Source organism: Desmodus rotundus, chromosome 11, assembly GCF_022682495.2.
Source record: "Desmodus rotundus isolate HL8 chromosome 11, HLdesRot8A.1, whole genome shotgun sequence".
In the NCBI taxonomy this organism is placed as follows: Eukaryota; Metazoa; Chordata; class Mammalia; order Chiroptera; family Phyllostomidae; genus Desmodus; species Desmodus rotundus.
The window spans coordinates 82,009,937-82,027,892 of NC_071397.1; the positions used below are offsets into that span (position 1 = coordinate 82,009,937).

The 17,956-nt window shown below is 43.0% G+C and overlaps 1 protein-coding gene across 6 annotated transcripts in view; it reads right to left on the reverse strand.

The window, feature by feature from the left end:
- Positions 1-17,956, reverse strand: part of MAP7 (microtubule associated protein 7) — a 149,765-nt gene that overhangs the window by 112,894 nt on the left and 18,915 nt on the right. For 2 of the 6 annotated variants that reach the window (XM_053914079.1, XM_053914078.1), the window contains exon 1: positions 14,689-14,828. The exons of 1 other annotated variant lie outside the window; for it this stretch is intronic. In XM_053914079.1, the coding sequence (XP_053770054.1) occupies positions 14,689-14,821 (133 nt within the window). In that variant the 5' untranslated portion in view covers positions 14,822-14,828. Of the gene's footprint in view, positions 1-14,688; positions 15,053-15,194; positions 15,568-17,956 lie in introns of those variants that run through there. 3 more of the 6 variants (XM_053914077.1, XM_053914081.1, XM_053914080.1) reach the window with 3 other exon arrangements.

The following is a 17,956-nucleotide window of genomic DNA, read 5'->3' on the forward strand; positions in this document are numbered from 1 at the left end:
CTGAACCATGCCGGCTAGGGTAGAATCACTCTGTTGTTGGTATAGCCAGTAACATCCCACAGGAGTGACCTGTGGCACACCAGTTTGGGAAACCTGACTTTATTTAAAAAAATTTTTTTTATATCCTCACCCGAGGTTAAATTTTTATTGATTTTAGAGAGAGAGGAAGAGAGGGGGAGAGAGAGAGAACATCAGTGTGAGAGAGAAACATCAATCGGCTGCTTCCTATACACGTCCAGACAGGGGACAGAACCACAACCTAGGTATGTAACCCGACCAGGGTTCAAACCCAGCCTTTCGGTGTATGGGATGACACTCCAACCGACGGACCCACCCAGCCAGGGCAGGAAGCCCGACTTCACAGAGCACAGGTGAAGCCGTGCATGGCAGAGCACAGCAGAGAAGGCGCCTCATGGATGGAGCAGGCCCCAGGGCAGGTGGCCTTGTTTGGGAGCACGTCAGACACCCTCTGGGAAATGTCCAAAATTTTGGGAGGGATATCCTGTGGGGACTGCGGGTTCTTAATCAGTGAGTTAGAGCAATGGCTAAGGTAATTTTAAGTTATAAGTACAATAATAATTAGACCTAAGTGAGTATGATTATGCTAAGTACAGCTCTTCTCCCAGGAATTCAGACTGTACCCTTATAATTGATGTAGATAGAGAACACAGAATTTTTTTTCCCCAGCAAAGAAACTTTCTTTTTCCAGGAAAATAAGGCAACCACACAATGCATCATGACATGTGGCTGAGCTGAGAGCATACTGCAGCTCAGACTGGCAGTCTACAAGCCTAAGCTTCCTCTCGTTGCTACAAAAGCCTCCACAATAATAAAGGAAAACCCACAGCCAGGTATAGCTAACTCCCTACTTTTTAATTATTCATGTTAATGCTTTGCATTTGTAGACTTTATACTTTACAAATGCTAATCAGGCCCAAGGGTTACATGAATAATGGAAAGACACAAATAATTATCACCAAGTCGGATTTTAAGCAATATTTTCAATACTGCTCTCCCTAGAAATCTTCCCCAAACACTGCTTCTCTTCTCCCCTCCACTTATAATTTTCATCCTAAAAGAAACCTTAGTATAATTTGTTTTATCAAGAAGGCCAACTAAACTTTTATATCCTTTGCTTTTACTCTGGCAACCCAATAGCAGTAATGCTAGATGACCAAAAGGAAGAAGCAATAAGAAGAGAAACCCCCAAAGGCTTGGGCCCAGAAACTAGATGCACTGTTCAAAACGGGGAACCTGAAACCAGGCTCAGATGCCCAGGCACCATGTCAGTGGAGGTGACACTTGTCCTCCCTTCGGTCTGCAAGGTAGTGGTCCCCTCCGCTTCTGCCTCCAGAGGCTTGACAGACAGACAGCCATGAGCTTTAAACCAGATTCCTGATGCCAAGTGGTTTCTTCACCCTCCTCTAGGGGGAAAGAAAAAAACACCTAAATAATGCTGGTGTTCCCATTATTTTGTTTAAAAATCTACTTTAGACAGCGTCCAATTTTGCTTATTAAAACCAAGTGCCATTTTGTACCAATCTAACTGGCAAAATATTAAAGTGTTACTAAGTCCAGTCTACGTCAGGATATGGGGAAACGTGGACCCTCATATAACATAAGGGGGGCTGCGATGACAAACTCTTCTGGAAAGCAACCTGGCAGGTGAGAGTGCACGCACCGCTGCTAGGAACGTGCGGAGAAACGCACACACGTCCAAGGGGAAGTCGTGCGAGGACTCCAGCGGCACGCAGCAAGGCAAAGCTAAACAACACTAATCCACTTCTCTGTCCATCACCGGGGGAACAGTAAGCAACTGCGGTCAACTCACATTGCCAAATTGTAGGCATCCGTTAAAACAAATCAACTACATTGATTGCTTTGGACAGGTATTTCAAAACTCAGGTGAGTGAGGAGAAAAGTACAAAATGGTAAATTGATACATTAACTTAATATAATGTATGTAAATTTAAACACACAAATGATATTATTTATAGGTCCAGACATGTAGCAAAAGTGCAGGAATGGGTGGGAAGAGTGAGAGTTGTCTCCCTAGGAAGCAGGAAAGCGGGGGCAGGGGGGGGAATGGAAGGAGACGAGACCACAGGAGGGGACAGAGAAAAGGAAGACATCAGCCATAATATTTTATTTATATTTCCCATAATATTATATATATTTAATACAAAGTATTTAAATATTTTAAATAATGGTCTGGGTCCCGGTATATGGGTACTTTATTATTTTAGCTCTCTGCTTTTTATGTGTTTACTTCAAATAATGATTTTCAAAATAATATAACTTACAACTCCCGTCACAAGTAACTTGAAAGTGTTTACTCACAAAGACATATGCACCCCTACGTTCACTGCAGCATTACTCATAGAGGCCAAGACACGGAGACAACCAGCGCCCTCCGACAGAGGACTGGGCAAAGACGATGTGGTGCACATGTACACAATGGAGCCCTACTCAGCCGCAGAAAAGGGGAAGGACTGCCATTTGCGACAACACGGATGGACCTTGAAAATAGCATACTAAGCGAAATAGGTCAGATGGAAAAAGTCAAGAATCATGATTTCAGTCATATGTGGGATATTAAAAAAAGCAACACATTAACAAACAAGGAAAACAAAAACTCATAGCCACGGACAACAGTACGGCGGTTATCAGAGACAAGGGCGATGGGGGTGAGTAGAGGGTAAAGGGGGTCAAACATATGGTGATGGAAGAAAATTTGATTCGGGGTGGTGGGCCTACAATGCAATATACAGATGATGTATCATAGAATCGTACACTTAAGACCTTTATAGTTTTATTAACCAGTGTCACCCCGATAAATCTAATTAATAATAAAAAATAATAAAGGCCAAAATGAAGGATAAAACAGTAGACCACGGAAATTATATAATCTTACAACAATGTGTAAGGTAAACATGAGCTGGGTTATCAAGCCACAAAGTACTGCCTCCTGAACATTGCCTTCAGAACACAGCAACACACTGCAATCTCAAACAGACTTGAGTGCCCTCATTTTTGTGTGGCTGATATAAAAGTGCTGTTTGGCTCACAATGCTATTATGAAAGTAATTGTCAAGGATAATGAGTTTCAATAAAAACATTTGCTATATGAATACAATCACTAGGCATCTGAGATTATTCTCAAGTCATAAGAAGTCAAAATAATCTTTATTTAACTGATTCTCATAAAACAGATATAATTTTCTTTTAACTGGTTTCAAATCTTCTAAAATTTAGAAGTCTTAGCAGACATGCTGGTTTTTTAGAACTACTACAATACAGCCATTGAACTAAGAACATTTTCTGAATAACATGACTATCACTTACATGTTAGCTTGTTAGTGCCAGGTACAGTTACCAGCATGTTTCACACGCTATCCTACCTAATCCTTGACAACCCTATGAGACGGGTGTTGCTATTATCCCTGGCTTATAGATGAAGCGAATGGAGAAATACTTAGTGCCTTGCCTTAATCATACAGTCAGGAAGTGTTAAAACTGGTTCCAGAATCCAAGTCACTAATTCCTCCACCGAATTGCCTCCAGGAGGTCACGGCCACACTGCTTAGATGCCAGTGGCCTCAATTCAACATTTCCTTTGACATACAATCCTCAATTCTAAACTTCAGAGATACTTCTAGGACATTAAAACCTGAGCTGTTCATTTTACCAGTCAGAAAACTTAGTTTTCACCCTAGCCTGATAGCTCAGCTGGCTGGAGCATCGTCCCAGTACCCCAAAGTTGTGAGTTTGATGCCCAGTTAGGGCACATACAAGAATTATCCAATGAATGCATAAATAAGTGGAACAACAAATTGATGCTTCTCTCTCTCCCTTCCTCTCTAAAATCAATCAATCAATAAAAAAATTAATAAAAAAATAGAAAACTTGGTTTTCACTAGGGATTACACTATCAAAGACCTGTCACATCATTAGAAGCCCCGACGCACTACTGTGACTCTAAGAAGATCTTCAAAGCATCAGGAAGTGGAAATTGACTTTTCTCAATCTGTTAACTTATCAGGGATCAAGCATTCTGAATTTTGGCACCAATACATTCTGCCATCCTAATTGTCCTAAGCCTTATATTGATCCAGTGTATTTACTATGGCTTCACCCAGGGCTGTTGGCTCTCTCTCCATCAATCAACATCTTAGAAGAATGAACTCCAGGTGTCAGGGCCACAAGGGAGGAAACAGATGATGCCAAGTGTTACAGGTTTGTCTGGGATGGACCATCAATCACAACCCAAGATGGTTTTCTCTTTCTTTTTTTCTTTAAAGATTTTATTTAGTTTTAGAGGGGAAGGGAAGGAGAAAGAGAGGGAGAGAAACATCAATGTGTAGTTGCCTCTCACATGCCCCCTACTGGGGACCTGGCCTGCAACCCAGGCACGTGCCCTGACTGGGAATCAAACTGGTGACCCTTTGGTTCACAGGCCTGCACTCACTCCACTGAGCTACACCAGCCAGGGCCCAAGATGGTTTTCTTATTTTTCCCCCACTAAAACATTGCAGTAAAATTTTAAGATAAAATATGCTAAAGGAAAATGGAAATAGACACATATTTGGCCAAAACAATCCCTATTACCTAGAGTCATCAAAGAGCCCTTAATCTTGGAAGAACCAAATCTCGGACAACGGGGATGCCTGAGCAGGCTTCCGCTGCGATGATTACGACAGTACCGTGTGAAGAAAGGAACTGAAGAAACACTAACGCCCTGAATTAAAGCTTTGCTTTTTAGAATGTCACCTAAAAGTAGCATGGCCTCACTCTTAACCTTATTCTCTCCAAGTAATAAGATACAGATCAGTAATGACATTAACTTGCTCATGACGCATCCATAGCAGTAATCGTGCACACGAAATGATCAAGACGCTCTCGGAGGCGGCCTGGAGCATTCAGTTTGCTCTTCTCATCTACGATGCTTCACCAAAAACCACGTCGCTGTCCACAGAGCTGTAATCATCCTTCGACACCTGAGACTTAGTCAGACCAATGTTGGTGGCCAACAGTCATTTAAAATCTCACCCTCTTCCTTCTTCAAAATCACATCAAATGAAAACAGAATTTCTTCTCCTTTCTGTCACTGAGTTTTACTTAGAATAATACAGTCTATCTGCCTTTCTACTTATTTTTCTCCCTCTATTCAAGTGAGTAAATTATGACTTAGAAGCTAAATTAATACATCCTCAATATCTATAGCAAAGTAGCAGAAAATGTTAGAAGAGTGAGGTACAGTGAATGGAACATGGGGTGAATACCAGCTGTGATGTGATTTGACCAGAACAACTGGCCAGCAGCATCAGTAAGGGCTTGTCAGAAGGCTGGGGACAAGAAAGTGGGACAGTCCTGAGCACTCTCACAGTAACCCTCGGCAGCCCAAAAGAAGAAAGAAGAGGCCACGTGGGCACACACAGGGCCTGCAAGGACAGCCCAGGCATCATTCTAAGTGCATTGTTGACACGGTCATCTGTGAGTTCCAGGCTTGAGAAAAGGGCCAGTGAGCTGGACGGGTACTAATAACTGTGAGGCCATGGTGCAGGCTGGAGGAGGAGCTCACATATCCTGAAACACCTAGCACATTGTCAATACAAGGCGGACACAAAAATCAGTGTTTGCTGCATCTGAAGTTTGTAGGGGCCTAAGGGGATTTCTGAGTTCAAGATACTTTAGGTAGAGTGGTGACAAGTCCCAACTTAGACCTACACTGCTGGCTGGCGGGCTAAACGGAGTTGAGTGATGGCCATGTAGCATCAAGGTAAATGTCGTCACTGCAACTTGTGGCAGTGGAGTGAGGATAATTTTGAAGTCACTTGGATTGTGAGAACATGTTGTAAAGCTGACTGATGATCAGAGACTGTTTATGCAATAGTATCTAAACTACTAGATGGGTGAGGGGAGCTATAGGAGCATGACCTCCACCGAGTCAGAATTAGGGAAAGGATTCACAACTGCAGCGTCAGAAGAATCGGAGGAAACAAACTTAGGAAAAGAAAAGGTGTTTCCGGAAGGAAGCCGAGGGGAAAAACCCAAAGTGCTGAGGTCTTGAACCCTAAAGTCTCAGTTGCTACTCTGCATCTTCCCACACTGCTGACTGAAAGGTCTGCACCGGGAACTGTCTACCTACAAAGAACCTGTTTTTCTGGGCCTGGAGAAAAGGCTGATGCAGGGATGGTATTTTAAAGTGAGGCACATAAGGAAACTTCTGGGGGGGGCTTACCGAGACGCACTGGAGTGGGTGGGGAGCGGAGGGAGCCTGATTAGGCACACACTGGGCCGCCGCGTTCACCGCAGCTCCGGTTCTTGCTCCCAGATGTTTCCTGATCCACAGAGGAGCAGACAGACTGGCAGACACCACTTGTCAAAGGGCTCGGGGAGAGTTTAAGTCAACAACGATTTGTTTCCCGTATAAATTCCCACTGGCTTGCAAATTCCCACCTTATGCTTTATAGTTGTGACAGTGAATTTTAATTGTTCAGAAGGGAGGTAAATGCTTATACCACTTCAAATGTGGCCATAATGAGGATATGCCACAAACCTGAACACTTCACAGTGAGCTCTGACAGTTCAAGAGAAGACAGTAGAAAGTGCTTCTAGAATCAGCTGGCCTAGAATTTGGTCCAAGTAAGTCACTGAAGAATCTGCAGGCTCTCGCAGACATAACGTCCTAGCAGAAAACTAACAACATAGCATCTCTGCACGAAGACTAGTGGGCAAAGGTCTTTAATACAAAAGTCACTGTCCCATCACCAGGTAGGACAATGATTGATCTGGTATCTCCAGGCCCTTCCCAGATTCAGACCAAAGTCCTGGACCCTGAAATGCTCTAAGACTTGCCCAGCTGTGCTTCCCTCCTTTTCTCGGGCTGGCAGTGCCCATGTGTCATCTCTTATCAGTCATGTAACGAGTATTTAGGGAGCCTCAACTATGTACTAGGCTCTAGATTGGGGGACTAGGGACACAGTGCGAATGAAACAGTCATGCTGCCCTCTCAGAGCTCAGTCTAGTTGGGGAGACAGACATTACACAACTATTCAAACAAACACTTAATCTATGATTTGTTTGAAGCAAAAGAAGTTCATGATCCTATGAGATCCTAGAACATGGGACCTAGCCTGATCTGGGACAGTCTTCAGGAAGTGACACTTAAACAGAAGGTCAAGTAGAAGCTGACCAGGCACAGTGAAGCGGAGAGGGAATGAACGGAAGCATGCACCAGGCAGAAGGAAGAGCCCTGCCTCGGGATGCAAAGACCCACTGGTGCCTGCGCTCAGCAGTGTGTTGCATCCAATATGGCGCCTCCACCATGCACACCGACTTATGAGAGAAACAAGACTACAGAAACAAAACAGAGAAAAAAGTAGAAACAAACCGTATTTAGAGCAAGAAGGCTTGGTGCTAAAAATAGCATGAGAAAAGGAAAATGGCCCGCATAAAGCTGGCAGCTCCAAATGCGACCACCTATATATAATCTGAGTCAGTGCTGAAACCTGCCCACAAGCCTAGGACATTTCCATCAAGCAATTCACATATACACACAAGAAGGAAAACACAGACACGTACACAAAGTACAAAATTTAATCAGAAAAAATTCCTTTTGATTGGTTTCCAAGACAACAGAGGATCAAGGCTACTAAATCAGACCAGGTCACCATTAATCCCAAGGAATAAAAGGTATACTCCCTTAATCGTATTTAAAATAACAAGTGAGGTGATCTGACATAGTATAATTTACTTCCTTCACTTCACACAACTAAATTACAGGGCACCGCAATGAGTAACCGGCCTGTCATCTAGTACACCTGACCTGCATGAGCAAACACAAGACAAGGACCCAGCCCTTACGCCTCTTGTGGGGAGGGTGCTGAGAAGGCCTCGGACAAGAGGAAGCCTTCCTGGAAATTTTCATTCACAAGCAAGTTAAGGTAAAAAGTAGGAGATTAGACCAGAGAAAGTATCTCTATAGACAAAAGTCTGATTAAGTGGCTGGAACAAAGAAAACAACGTGTTGGCAGAAGTTATCAGAAAATGTGGGATATCTGACTGCAAATTACCATTTCTGTAATGATCACTTAATGAGCCCCAATTATTTTCCAGAGAGTGTGCTAAGTGCTTATACATTATCTCTAATCCTCACTACCACCTGTGAACGTGATTTTATTAACTCATTTTACAGATGAGAACTCAGGGGTTGAAAAGGTTAAATAACAGTAACTCACTGATTTCCACAGGCAGAGCTTTTTCTTCTGCATCAAACAGTCTTTCACCCCAACCTTAGTCTGAATTTCTAATAAACTTTGGCAAACGTGGACTGTGGCCACTCACTACTTAGTCAACCTCGTTAAACTTTTCCCATTATGTGAATGGCATCCTTTCTATCAGTCTGTAGTAAAGGGGATCAGAGGTAAGTTTGTAAAGAGGAAACTTCTCTTGAAGTTGCATTTTTATTTAAAGTTTGTAACCCCTTGTTTAAGAAAGTTTTAAAGGGGCCTACAGAGATTCTAACACTTCACCCCTTCTCTAAGTCACCCCTTGACAAATGCACTTGATTCCTGACCTTGAAAGCGATGCTATGAAGAGTACAGACGTGGTGTCAGTCTCCATATGGTTGTTCCCAATTTAGCATCACAGCTTCCACTGGGTATGCTGCTACTACTTTATTGGGCCCGCGGCTTTAAATTTAAGGATGCATCTAGCCCCAAGAGCCATATATATGCAAGATAAAAGCTATGAAAATAATTTTCCCTGGTTTTTACTTCTAAGCTCCACTATCATTTCACACTCCACACTGGACCTGTCATGGTAAATTCTTTGGCATCCAGACAGAATCTTTTAGAATTCTCTCACTAACATAATCATTGCTGGGAAGACAGCCTAAAAATAGAACTTGCATTATGCAGTCAGCAAAAAATATTCAATGGTGTTCTGCTAAGTATTTTAAACACAATGTCTTATGTCCATCTGTGATATTGGCCTTTGCATCTGGAGCTGAGGTATAATGGGGTATGTGGTGCCTTTTGAAGTTGGCAAATCCAAAACATAAACCTAACACATAGAAGGTTCGACATAAGCTGGGCTCTATTTACTTATTTTTTTATTTATGTAGGTATTTATGTATGTGTGTATTTTATAATCCCCACCCAAGGATATGCTTATTGATTTGACAGAGAGAGAGAGAGAGAGGAGAGAACATCTATGGGAGAGAGAAACATCAATCGATCGTTGCCTCCTGCCCACACTCTGCCCAGAGATCAAACCCGCAATCTAGGCCTGTGCCCTGACTGGGAATCAAACCTGCAACCTTTTGGTGTACAGGACATTGCTCCAACCAACTGAGTCACTGGGCCAGGACTGGGTTCTTTTTAAATACCTACAAGATCTGAGAATTAAGATGGACTTTCTCAAAACCTGGCTGGTATAGCTCAGTGGATTGAGCTCAAGCTGAGAACCAAAGGGTCGCGAGTTTGATTCCCAGTTAGGGCACATGCCTGGGTTGTGGTCCAGGTCCCCAGCAGGGGGCGCATGAGAGGCAACCACACATTGCTATTTCTCTCCCTCTTTCTCCTTCCCTTCCCCTCTCTCTAAAAATAAATAAATAAAATCTTAAAAGACTCTTCCCCTTCCTTCCCTCATTTTCCCACTCTCTCCTCCCCTCTGGTCACTGTCAGTTTGTTCTTTATTTCCATGTCTCTGGTTCTATTTTGCTCACTTGTTTTTTTTTTGTTGATTAAATAGGTGAGATCAATGAATTAAATTTAAAGTTGCTCCTGGACACATGCTGATGTTAGTGGAAATGGATACTCAATTTAACCTTCCAAAAATAACACCTAAGCTCTATCGGCTGGGAGACTCTCACCAAACACTTGTGTCTGTGTCCTATGGTTGGAACAGTCAGCTCTGTTAGCCCCATCAATTACAGCTCTTAAAACAGGCACACGATGTTTAAGTCTTTTAGTTGTACATAGTAAGCAAATTCCATTATATTGGGTCGGCCACAAAGTCCATAACTGTTTCCATTCGATCTCTCTAGTAGTGTTTAGTTGTCTTTAACTTCATTCAAAACAATTTTGTTAGATTGTACTCTACCAGTTGTTGTATCAGCATGCATTTTAAAAAACTTAATCAAAATTGGTGAATTTTTGTGCAGCCACTGAAGATGGAAGAAAATATGCAACACTTGCGGTGTACTATGCTTAGTATTTCAAGAAAGTAAAAATGCAACTGAAACAAAAAAAGATTTGCACCCAGTATGGAGAAGGTGCTGTGACTGATCAAATGTGTCAAAAGTGGTTTGTGAAGTTTCTTGGTACTATTTACATTTTGACCAAATAATCCTTTGCCGTGGGGCTGTCTTATGCATGGGAAGATGTTTAGCAGCACCTCTGGCTCTATCCACTAGAAGCCAATAGTGGGATATAACTGACATACTCAAAATATCCAAATCAATAAAGTTTATTGGTGAAAATGAAAAATGTGTCTTTTATTTTACAGATAAAACATAACGGACTTCTTGGCCTACCCTATACATAGTACCTAACTATACAAAAACTTTATTCATGTAGAAGTTAAGTCATGTTCCCCTTGTCCACAGTGATACATATGGTAACTTCTACTTCTACAACACAGATGCCTGGGAGACGGTTATACTCATGCAATAGATGTTTATAGACAATCTACTGAGTACAAGCCATACATTAGATATTATGATCCATGTTCCTGACATCCCCTATTCTTATTAGCTTTACATAAATGAATATATAGATGAATAAAACATTATATATAGGGTCTCTTTAGCAAATACGAGATTGCACCAATTTGTCTTTAAGATTTCCTCCTCATAATAGGGATCTTGGATATTATTGTTCTTCTAAATGATACTTTTGCCTCATTCGCTGTAAAATCCTACTGCTAAAACCTTTTGCCTCATCCCGAAACGGCAAAAATAAGGGCACAGGGAACAGACTATGGTCCAAGTCTCACAATGCGAAAGAGAAAAAGAAACAAGGAAATGTGTGGCAACGACTCTAGAGTAGCATTCACACTTCTCGACATAACATTCATCCTCTTTGAAAAGAAAGGTCTCATGATTTACAAGGAGGACACGTCAGTTGCTGGATCGTCACCTATCCAATGGCAATATAAATGGTAAACAGTAGATTATATTTCATTTGGACACTTTAACTGGCAGAAATTCTACCGTTGCAGCAGACAAGCCAAAAGAATAGAAGCCACTGCAGGCTCTGTAAATACACATTTTAACCAAAAGGGAGGGGTGGGGAGAAGGAGAACACAGTTTCTCAGCAGTAATGTGTCTTGATTTCAAGGAGGAAGCTTATTCCTTTACAATGTAACTGGCAAGTAGCTAGTAAAAAGGACAAAAGGCATTATCCTAGATAGTCATAAAGTAGTCAATTAATAACACCTTGTAAACAGGTACCTTCATTTTTCCACCAAAAGAAAATGATGCACAGCATGATGGAAAACAACAAAACATAGTAGATTCCCTGATACACTATCAGATGAACGCAGCGTGGCCGAGAGTAATAGGACTAACGTATCAGACACCTCCAAACAGTACTGTCTCTTTCAAAGTAGTGACCTTGAAAGGACAAATCTAACACTGTCAACATTCCTTAGAATCCCTGTGTAAGAAAGACCTTCAGAGCCTGTGAAAATTGTATTTGCATGTTAAGTTACCTACATTCGGTAATGCCCCATGCACTCTGCAAGGTCCTTAGAAAGAGGAGCGGTCCTGGCCCTTGAGAAGCTTACAGTCTAGGGTGTGTGCACAGGTAACGTTGTTGCACTGTCAGCCCTGCCCCTGATTTCACTTATATTCTCACATCGTTTGCACAGACTTACTTGTCTTCCTCCACTAGACAGTTAAGCACTTCTGAGAGCAGAAGCCACGTCAGTGACCTCTGCATCACTCTCATGACGTCCCAGCAGAGTAATCAGCACAGAGCGAGCGTTTAACAAATGTTGGTTTAGGGAGAAAATGTCGTTACTTAATAATCACACTGTATTCAGCAAAATTCTCCCTACGAACCTCCAGGTTTGTCTTGGAATGTATCCGAGGGTATTTAGGCACTGCGGTCTGCAGACAGCCTCTCCTAAGCCATTCCTAAGTCAGCAGTACTCTGAGCCTTGGGTTCTGAGACACAAGATCAACAGCAGAAGCCCAACTCTCAATTTCTATCTAAATGTCACAGTCGATAATGGCAAGGCACATAAAACATTCACACTTCTATTGATTACACGGGAAAGAAATCTCTCCTTCAATAATTGATCCATCTACCAGCTAACCAAACTACTGTCTCACTCTGCCAGGTAATTTTAAAGCCATTACTGGAAGTTCAGATGGTAATGGGCACGCTCATTCCTACGGAGTTCATTATGATGGCTACCCAACAGTAGGGCCCCTAAACAGTGTACTTGTTGTTAACTCAGGTAATCCTGGACTCAGCATTACCTTACTGAATTTAGATAGCAAGCACCTTTACTCCTGGTAATGACAGAACAAACATACATACTCAGCGTAAAAACCAGGTTTGGATGTGGTTGGCTGACTAGACCGCAGAGTGGGTAGAGAACGAAGTTTCTTAACAGTTACACATGAAAGACAACCTGTATATCATCTAGTTATGATGCTTTGGAAATAATAAGTTAGAAAAAAGAAGTATATTACAAGTTGTAAAAGATGGTATAGGCAACTAGTGACTGGTAAGAATAATATTGAAAGCAGGCGATAACATTTAAGTAGGAAAGAAAATGAAATTGTCTCAAAGGAAGAACGGAAGAAAGGAAGGAAAGGAGGAAGGGAAGGAAAACGTCTCTCGATCCAGGTTACTGTGCTCCCTGGCAGGGAAGGGGCCACTCGCTCTATGGGGCCCTTCCTAACAAGCACATTCATTTCAGGACTCCACTGTATCTGGCTCCAGGAAGCAATTAAGGATGGACATAACAGAAGGGATGCAAATTCAGGAGGCCACAGCTCTATAGGCTAGACCTGTGTTGTCCAATAAGGTAGCCACTAGCCACATATGGCTATTAAAGTTTAAATCCACTAAAGTTAATTAAAGTCTTTAAATTCCTTTGTCAGCTGTAGTAGCCGTATCTCAGATGCTCCTAGACACAGCAGCTAGTGGTTTCCACAGGGAGCAGTGCCTGCACAGAATGTTCCCATCATTGTTCTACTGGTGAACCGAACTGGACTTGAACGTGAACACTCCTATGGCCAAGAGGCCAAATGATTTGCTACTAACAATTTAAAGTAGTGCATTTTCACCAAGGGCACCCTGTGGTTCATGTGCAAGTGCAAGAATCAGTTAGGTCACCTCCCACTCACAGTATCGTTAGAATCCTGAGGTCATTTGGTCCTCAGATGGAAGCTATCTATGTCTGATGGGAAAGCAAAACTCAACTGCAGCACTAGGGTTCTACGTATGAAAACTCCCCAGTATACATTCTTTAATAAAAGGATGCCAAAATATACTTTTGGATTTAAAGTACACAGTTTCAATTATATTTAATAAAAGCAAACTAAGATTCTGTCAAGAACCAGGAAAAAGAAAGCCAGTAGTCCACTGGCTCTCAGACACTGGATTCTATTCAAACACTCTATCACTGGTTAAATGTTTGCTTGCTCCTCTGCCACACTGCCGCTCTGTTCCACACAGAGAGAAATTTGGTATCTAAGTGACAGAACAATTTGAATGCAAGCTCAAATTTAATCAATACATGGAAACAACAAAACATAATCTATAAACTCAAGAGAACAGCTTATATATGTTCTGGGAAGGGGGTTGCAAGCATTGGGATACTGGGAAACTTAAAATGCAAGCCTTTGAGCCCTTCTTCAAAAATGCACGATGCTGCTGTCTCTAACAATTACTGCCTGGGTGGTTCACAGCCTGGGTGGGTATGAGACCATGCTGAAGATGATGCAGTACCCGGGGACTGGAGAAGCCAGGCAAGCTGCTGCTCTAACTCATCAGTATGAACGAACAGCCCAAGAAGCAGACCTCTGCTTTCTGGACCCAGCACATTTTAGCCTCTCTGTGATGTTCAGTGGCAGAGTTATCAGAAGTGATAAAACCTCGTGGTCCCTGCCCTGTTCCCCAGCTTTGCCCTTTACATTCATACTCATGGTTTGTTTTCCTCCTCTCCACGCTCTCTGCATTTCAGAGCGGAAAAGGAGTAACATCTTGACCCTCTGCCCAGGGAAAGGCTGCATGCAGTCTTTGGCCACTTTACCTAACTCACCCCTTGCAAGGAGAAACTCACCTCATTAAACAGAAATCACCTGATGTACCTAAGGAAGGTGGGGAGAGGTTCATTTAAACCTTGATGACTCACGTCCTCTCCTCCTGCAGAGGACCGAGTCCTTGGCAGCTGTTTAAGTGAGTGTGTGAAAATTAAAGCTCTCTAGGCCAAGAAAGTAGCTCAGGTCAGAAACGCAGCTGGCCTGAAAGCTACCAAATCTGCAAAACCTCTTCCGCGTTCACGCACACACAGCCCCGGAGTGTGTAAACACCACCATCAAACGGTGCCAGGAGGTCGCAAGCACTCCACGCAGCAGGCACCGCGAGCACAGTTTGTAAACTGGGCTATAAGCGGCGTGGGAAAATGGGCTGGCTCTGACCAAAGGGTAGAGCTAATGCATACCTTTCGGTCTTCTGGAATTTCCATTCTTTTGCTGTTCATCTTCCTCATTAATGGTGAATAAACCAAGGGGAATTGGCCTTGCATTGGTCTTCTTCAGTCTCTCTGGTCGGAGAGCTGTAGCTGATCCAGGCATACCGCTGCTACTTGTTTTTAATTATTATTATATTAAATATATATGCTTATGTAATTGCAGCTCCCAGGAAGCCGCTAGTTTCTAAGCTGCCGGTTCATTTGAGCACTTGTAATAGATCCCCTATGGGTAAACAGTGTGCAGACAGCTGACAGATACTACCAGCCACTTGGCAACTGAGGCCCTGCCGTCCCCCTCACCTAGCAGCAACCCTCTCCCCAAGAAGCCCCCTCCCACTTACTCCCCACAGACACATGTGCAGGCTCTAGCTCTCTCGCTCTCTTTCTCATACACACACACACACACACACACACACACCTTGCAGGAAAGCCCTATGAAGGACACGCAGGTTCAGGTGGCTCCTCCACTGCCTAACCTGTTCAATCAGATCCCAGCTTCTCCCTCCTGCTGCAGCACTTTCCCCCAATCCTCTTCCTGCTACCGCACAGCAAAATACTCAGCACACAGCACAGAGGGGAAAATATGATCCGCTGCCATTAACAGTTGCCCTGACAACCCTGACATATCCTAATCAAGGAGGGCTAGGGGAGGCTCCATGTCCCCGGTTTCTGCCGAGAAGCAGCGGCTGCCTGGATGCTGCTCCGAGGAACTCACCAGCAGAGGAGTGACCGCGTGAGGAGAGGCAGCCGGTCTGCTGGGCAGCTCCCTCTTCCCCTTGGCAGTGGGAGCAGCAGGATGGGAGGAGAAACGTAGTTTTGTTTGCACAAGCAGCAGCAGACTCCCCAGGAGGGAGAAAGGGGCTCAGGGCAAGAAGGCTTTTTCTTCATCTAGGGGCCAGATTTTCTGTGCTAACAATATTTGCAAGTCCCTGGATGAAGGAAGGCATGCTGGTATCCCCAGAGCCCACTGTATACTCAGTGACACATCCCAACTTTCCCGACATTCTTACAATCCCAGAGTCCATAAACACAGGTCTGGTCACACCTGTCCCGAGGGTGAGCACAGCCATGCACCTGAGACACCCCCAGCCCCAGTGAAGGCAGAAAGGGGGAGAACTGTGCCTGCTCTCAGAGATCATAAGTTAGACTGCCGCTTCTATGAGGCAAGCAGGCACCAATGAAACACTGCCATTCTCCCAAGGGAGGAAAGGGCTGTATCCAGCAGACACCCCCAGGCCCCGCTGCTTAGGGGAAGTCACTACCAGCAGTGCTGAGCCATTCTCAACACTTGACCCAATTCAAGCCCTTTTTTTGGACTGTTTTCTCCAAAGCACACAATCATGTGATTATTGTTTTCTTCTGAAATAAAAGCTGTTTCACTTTAAAACTCTTCATTTCTAGGCCGCCTAAAATTTACACTGTGTATGAAAAAAATTCAATTGACAATAAATGGCATGAGAAGATTCCAACTGACAAATTCAGAAAATAACTTTTGTTGCCCTTTTTTTCTTTTGCCTTTTAATCAAATTCAAGTCTGCTTAGAAAGTCTAAAGCAATCCTCCCAACCCCCAAACCACCCTCTTACTTCAGGACTCTGGGGGCAAGTAAAATGTCCTCTCTAAATCCTTTGCTTGAAAGAGTAACTGTGAACAATTCACTTTCCTCTTGGAGTCTCTTGTTTTCTCTGTAATATTGGGGTGATGCCGCCATTTACCTTATCGGATTAGTAGTGAGGATCAAATGAGTATAGCGCTAGCTGTAAGAAGTACTTAATAAATATCAGCTGCTTTTATGATAGTTTATAACACATTTGTTGCAATGAGTCCATTTTCGCTCTGTACTTATTTTCAAGGTGTTCCCAGTTCAGCTATCAGCTCCTTCTAGGAACACCTCTATTTTTTATCTAGTACTCATATTGCCAAGCCCAATGCTGCCAATGTACTAAATGGTTAGCAAATACATACTTAAAAGAAGAAAAAATTTCCTCTAAAGGCTGGGCATTTAATTAAATTAACACGTGTTTAGATCTGGAGAAATGCGGGACATTTCAGACATGGAGTTCATTTAAAGTCACGTTAATGCCTGAGATAGAGATCTGCAGTAAAATAGAATGGAGTTTTAGAGCTGAATGGGTGTGAGAAAGCTTTCAAATTGGTATCATTTTGCATGTAAGGAAACAGAGGCCCAAGAAGCAAAATTCCTTGCCTCGGTCGACGTTAGTTGGCAGCAGGTCTACAGTGGAGATTTAGATCTCCTTCTTCCTAGTCCAGGGCTTCTCCTGAGGACAAATATTTGGCCCACACAGTTTAGAATCCTAGATGCCACTCTCCAGCTTCTACAGAAAAGGCAAGATGCGGAGAGGGAAGGAAAGGGAGGCTCCGTGCCTCAAATGTTCCAGATCTTGTTGTTTAAGAAATAAGCAGTGGTGACCAGTTGGTTAACGTACTTCCATAATTCTCTGTTTGGTTAACTCACCCTTTTTCTGAGTTAAAGATGGTTTTTTGATTCACTATTTTTCTTTAATCAGATGAGCAATAAACAGAGGCCAATATTATACACATAACATATTTGTGAAATGAAAATATTTTCAAATGACTTTAGTTCTTTCTCCTATTTACTTCCAGAGAATCAGGCGAGGATTCACACTAGCAAAATATACACACATATGTATGTACACATATGTGTGTATGTAGAGTCACAATTACGTTTTGGAAGATGGACCTGGGTTCAATCTTGACTCAAAAGTCACTACCATCATACAGCCCATGAGGCATTGTGGGGTCAAGTTAAGGAAGATAATAATGGCCCATCACCTGGGAATGTGTTCAACTTTATTTCAGATGCTGTATTAGGTACATTAGATGTGTTACCTTTGTCAGTTACAATCAGGAAACTGAGGCTTGAAGAGGTTAAAGTCACACAACTAACTAAGTCACTGAGTCAAGACTAACCCCAGGCCCATCTTCCCGGAAGCCAAGTCGCTCCCATCCTGCAGCCCTGTAACTTCTGGCTCCAGCACCCACGAGGTGAGTCCCAGCCACAGCTGCGGCCAGTCACCGGGAAGCAAACGTCCAAGATCAAATAGTCATAATAAATGGAGGACTTCTCCCCCTGCCCGTGAAGTACACACTTTGCACTTTATTTATGACACATAAATACATCAGAGATGAGTTTCATAAATGCTCAAACCCCGTCTTCAATGGTTATAGGGGTTAACTGTTATTTAATTCCAGGAATA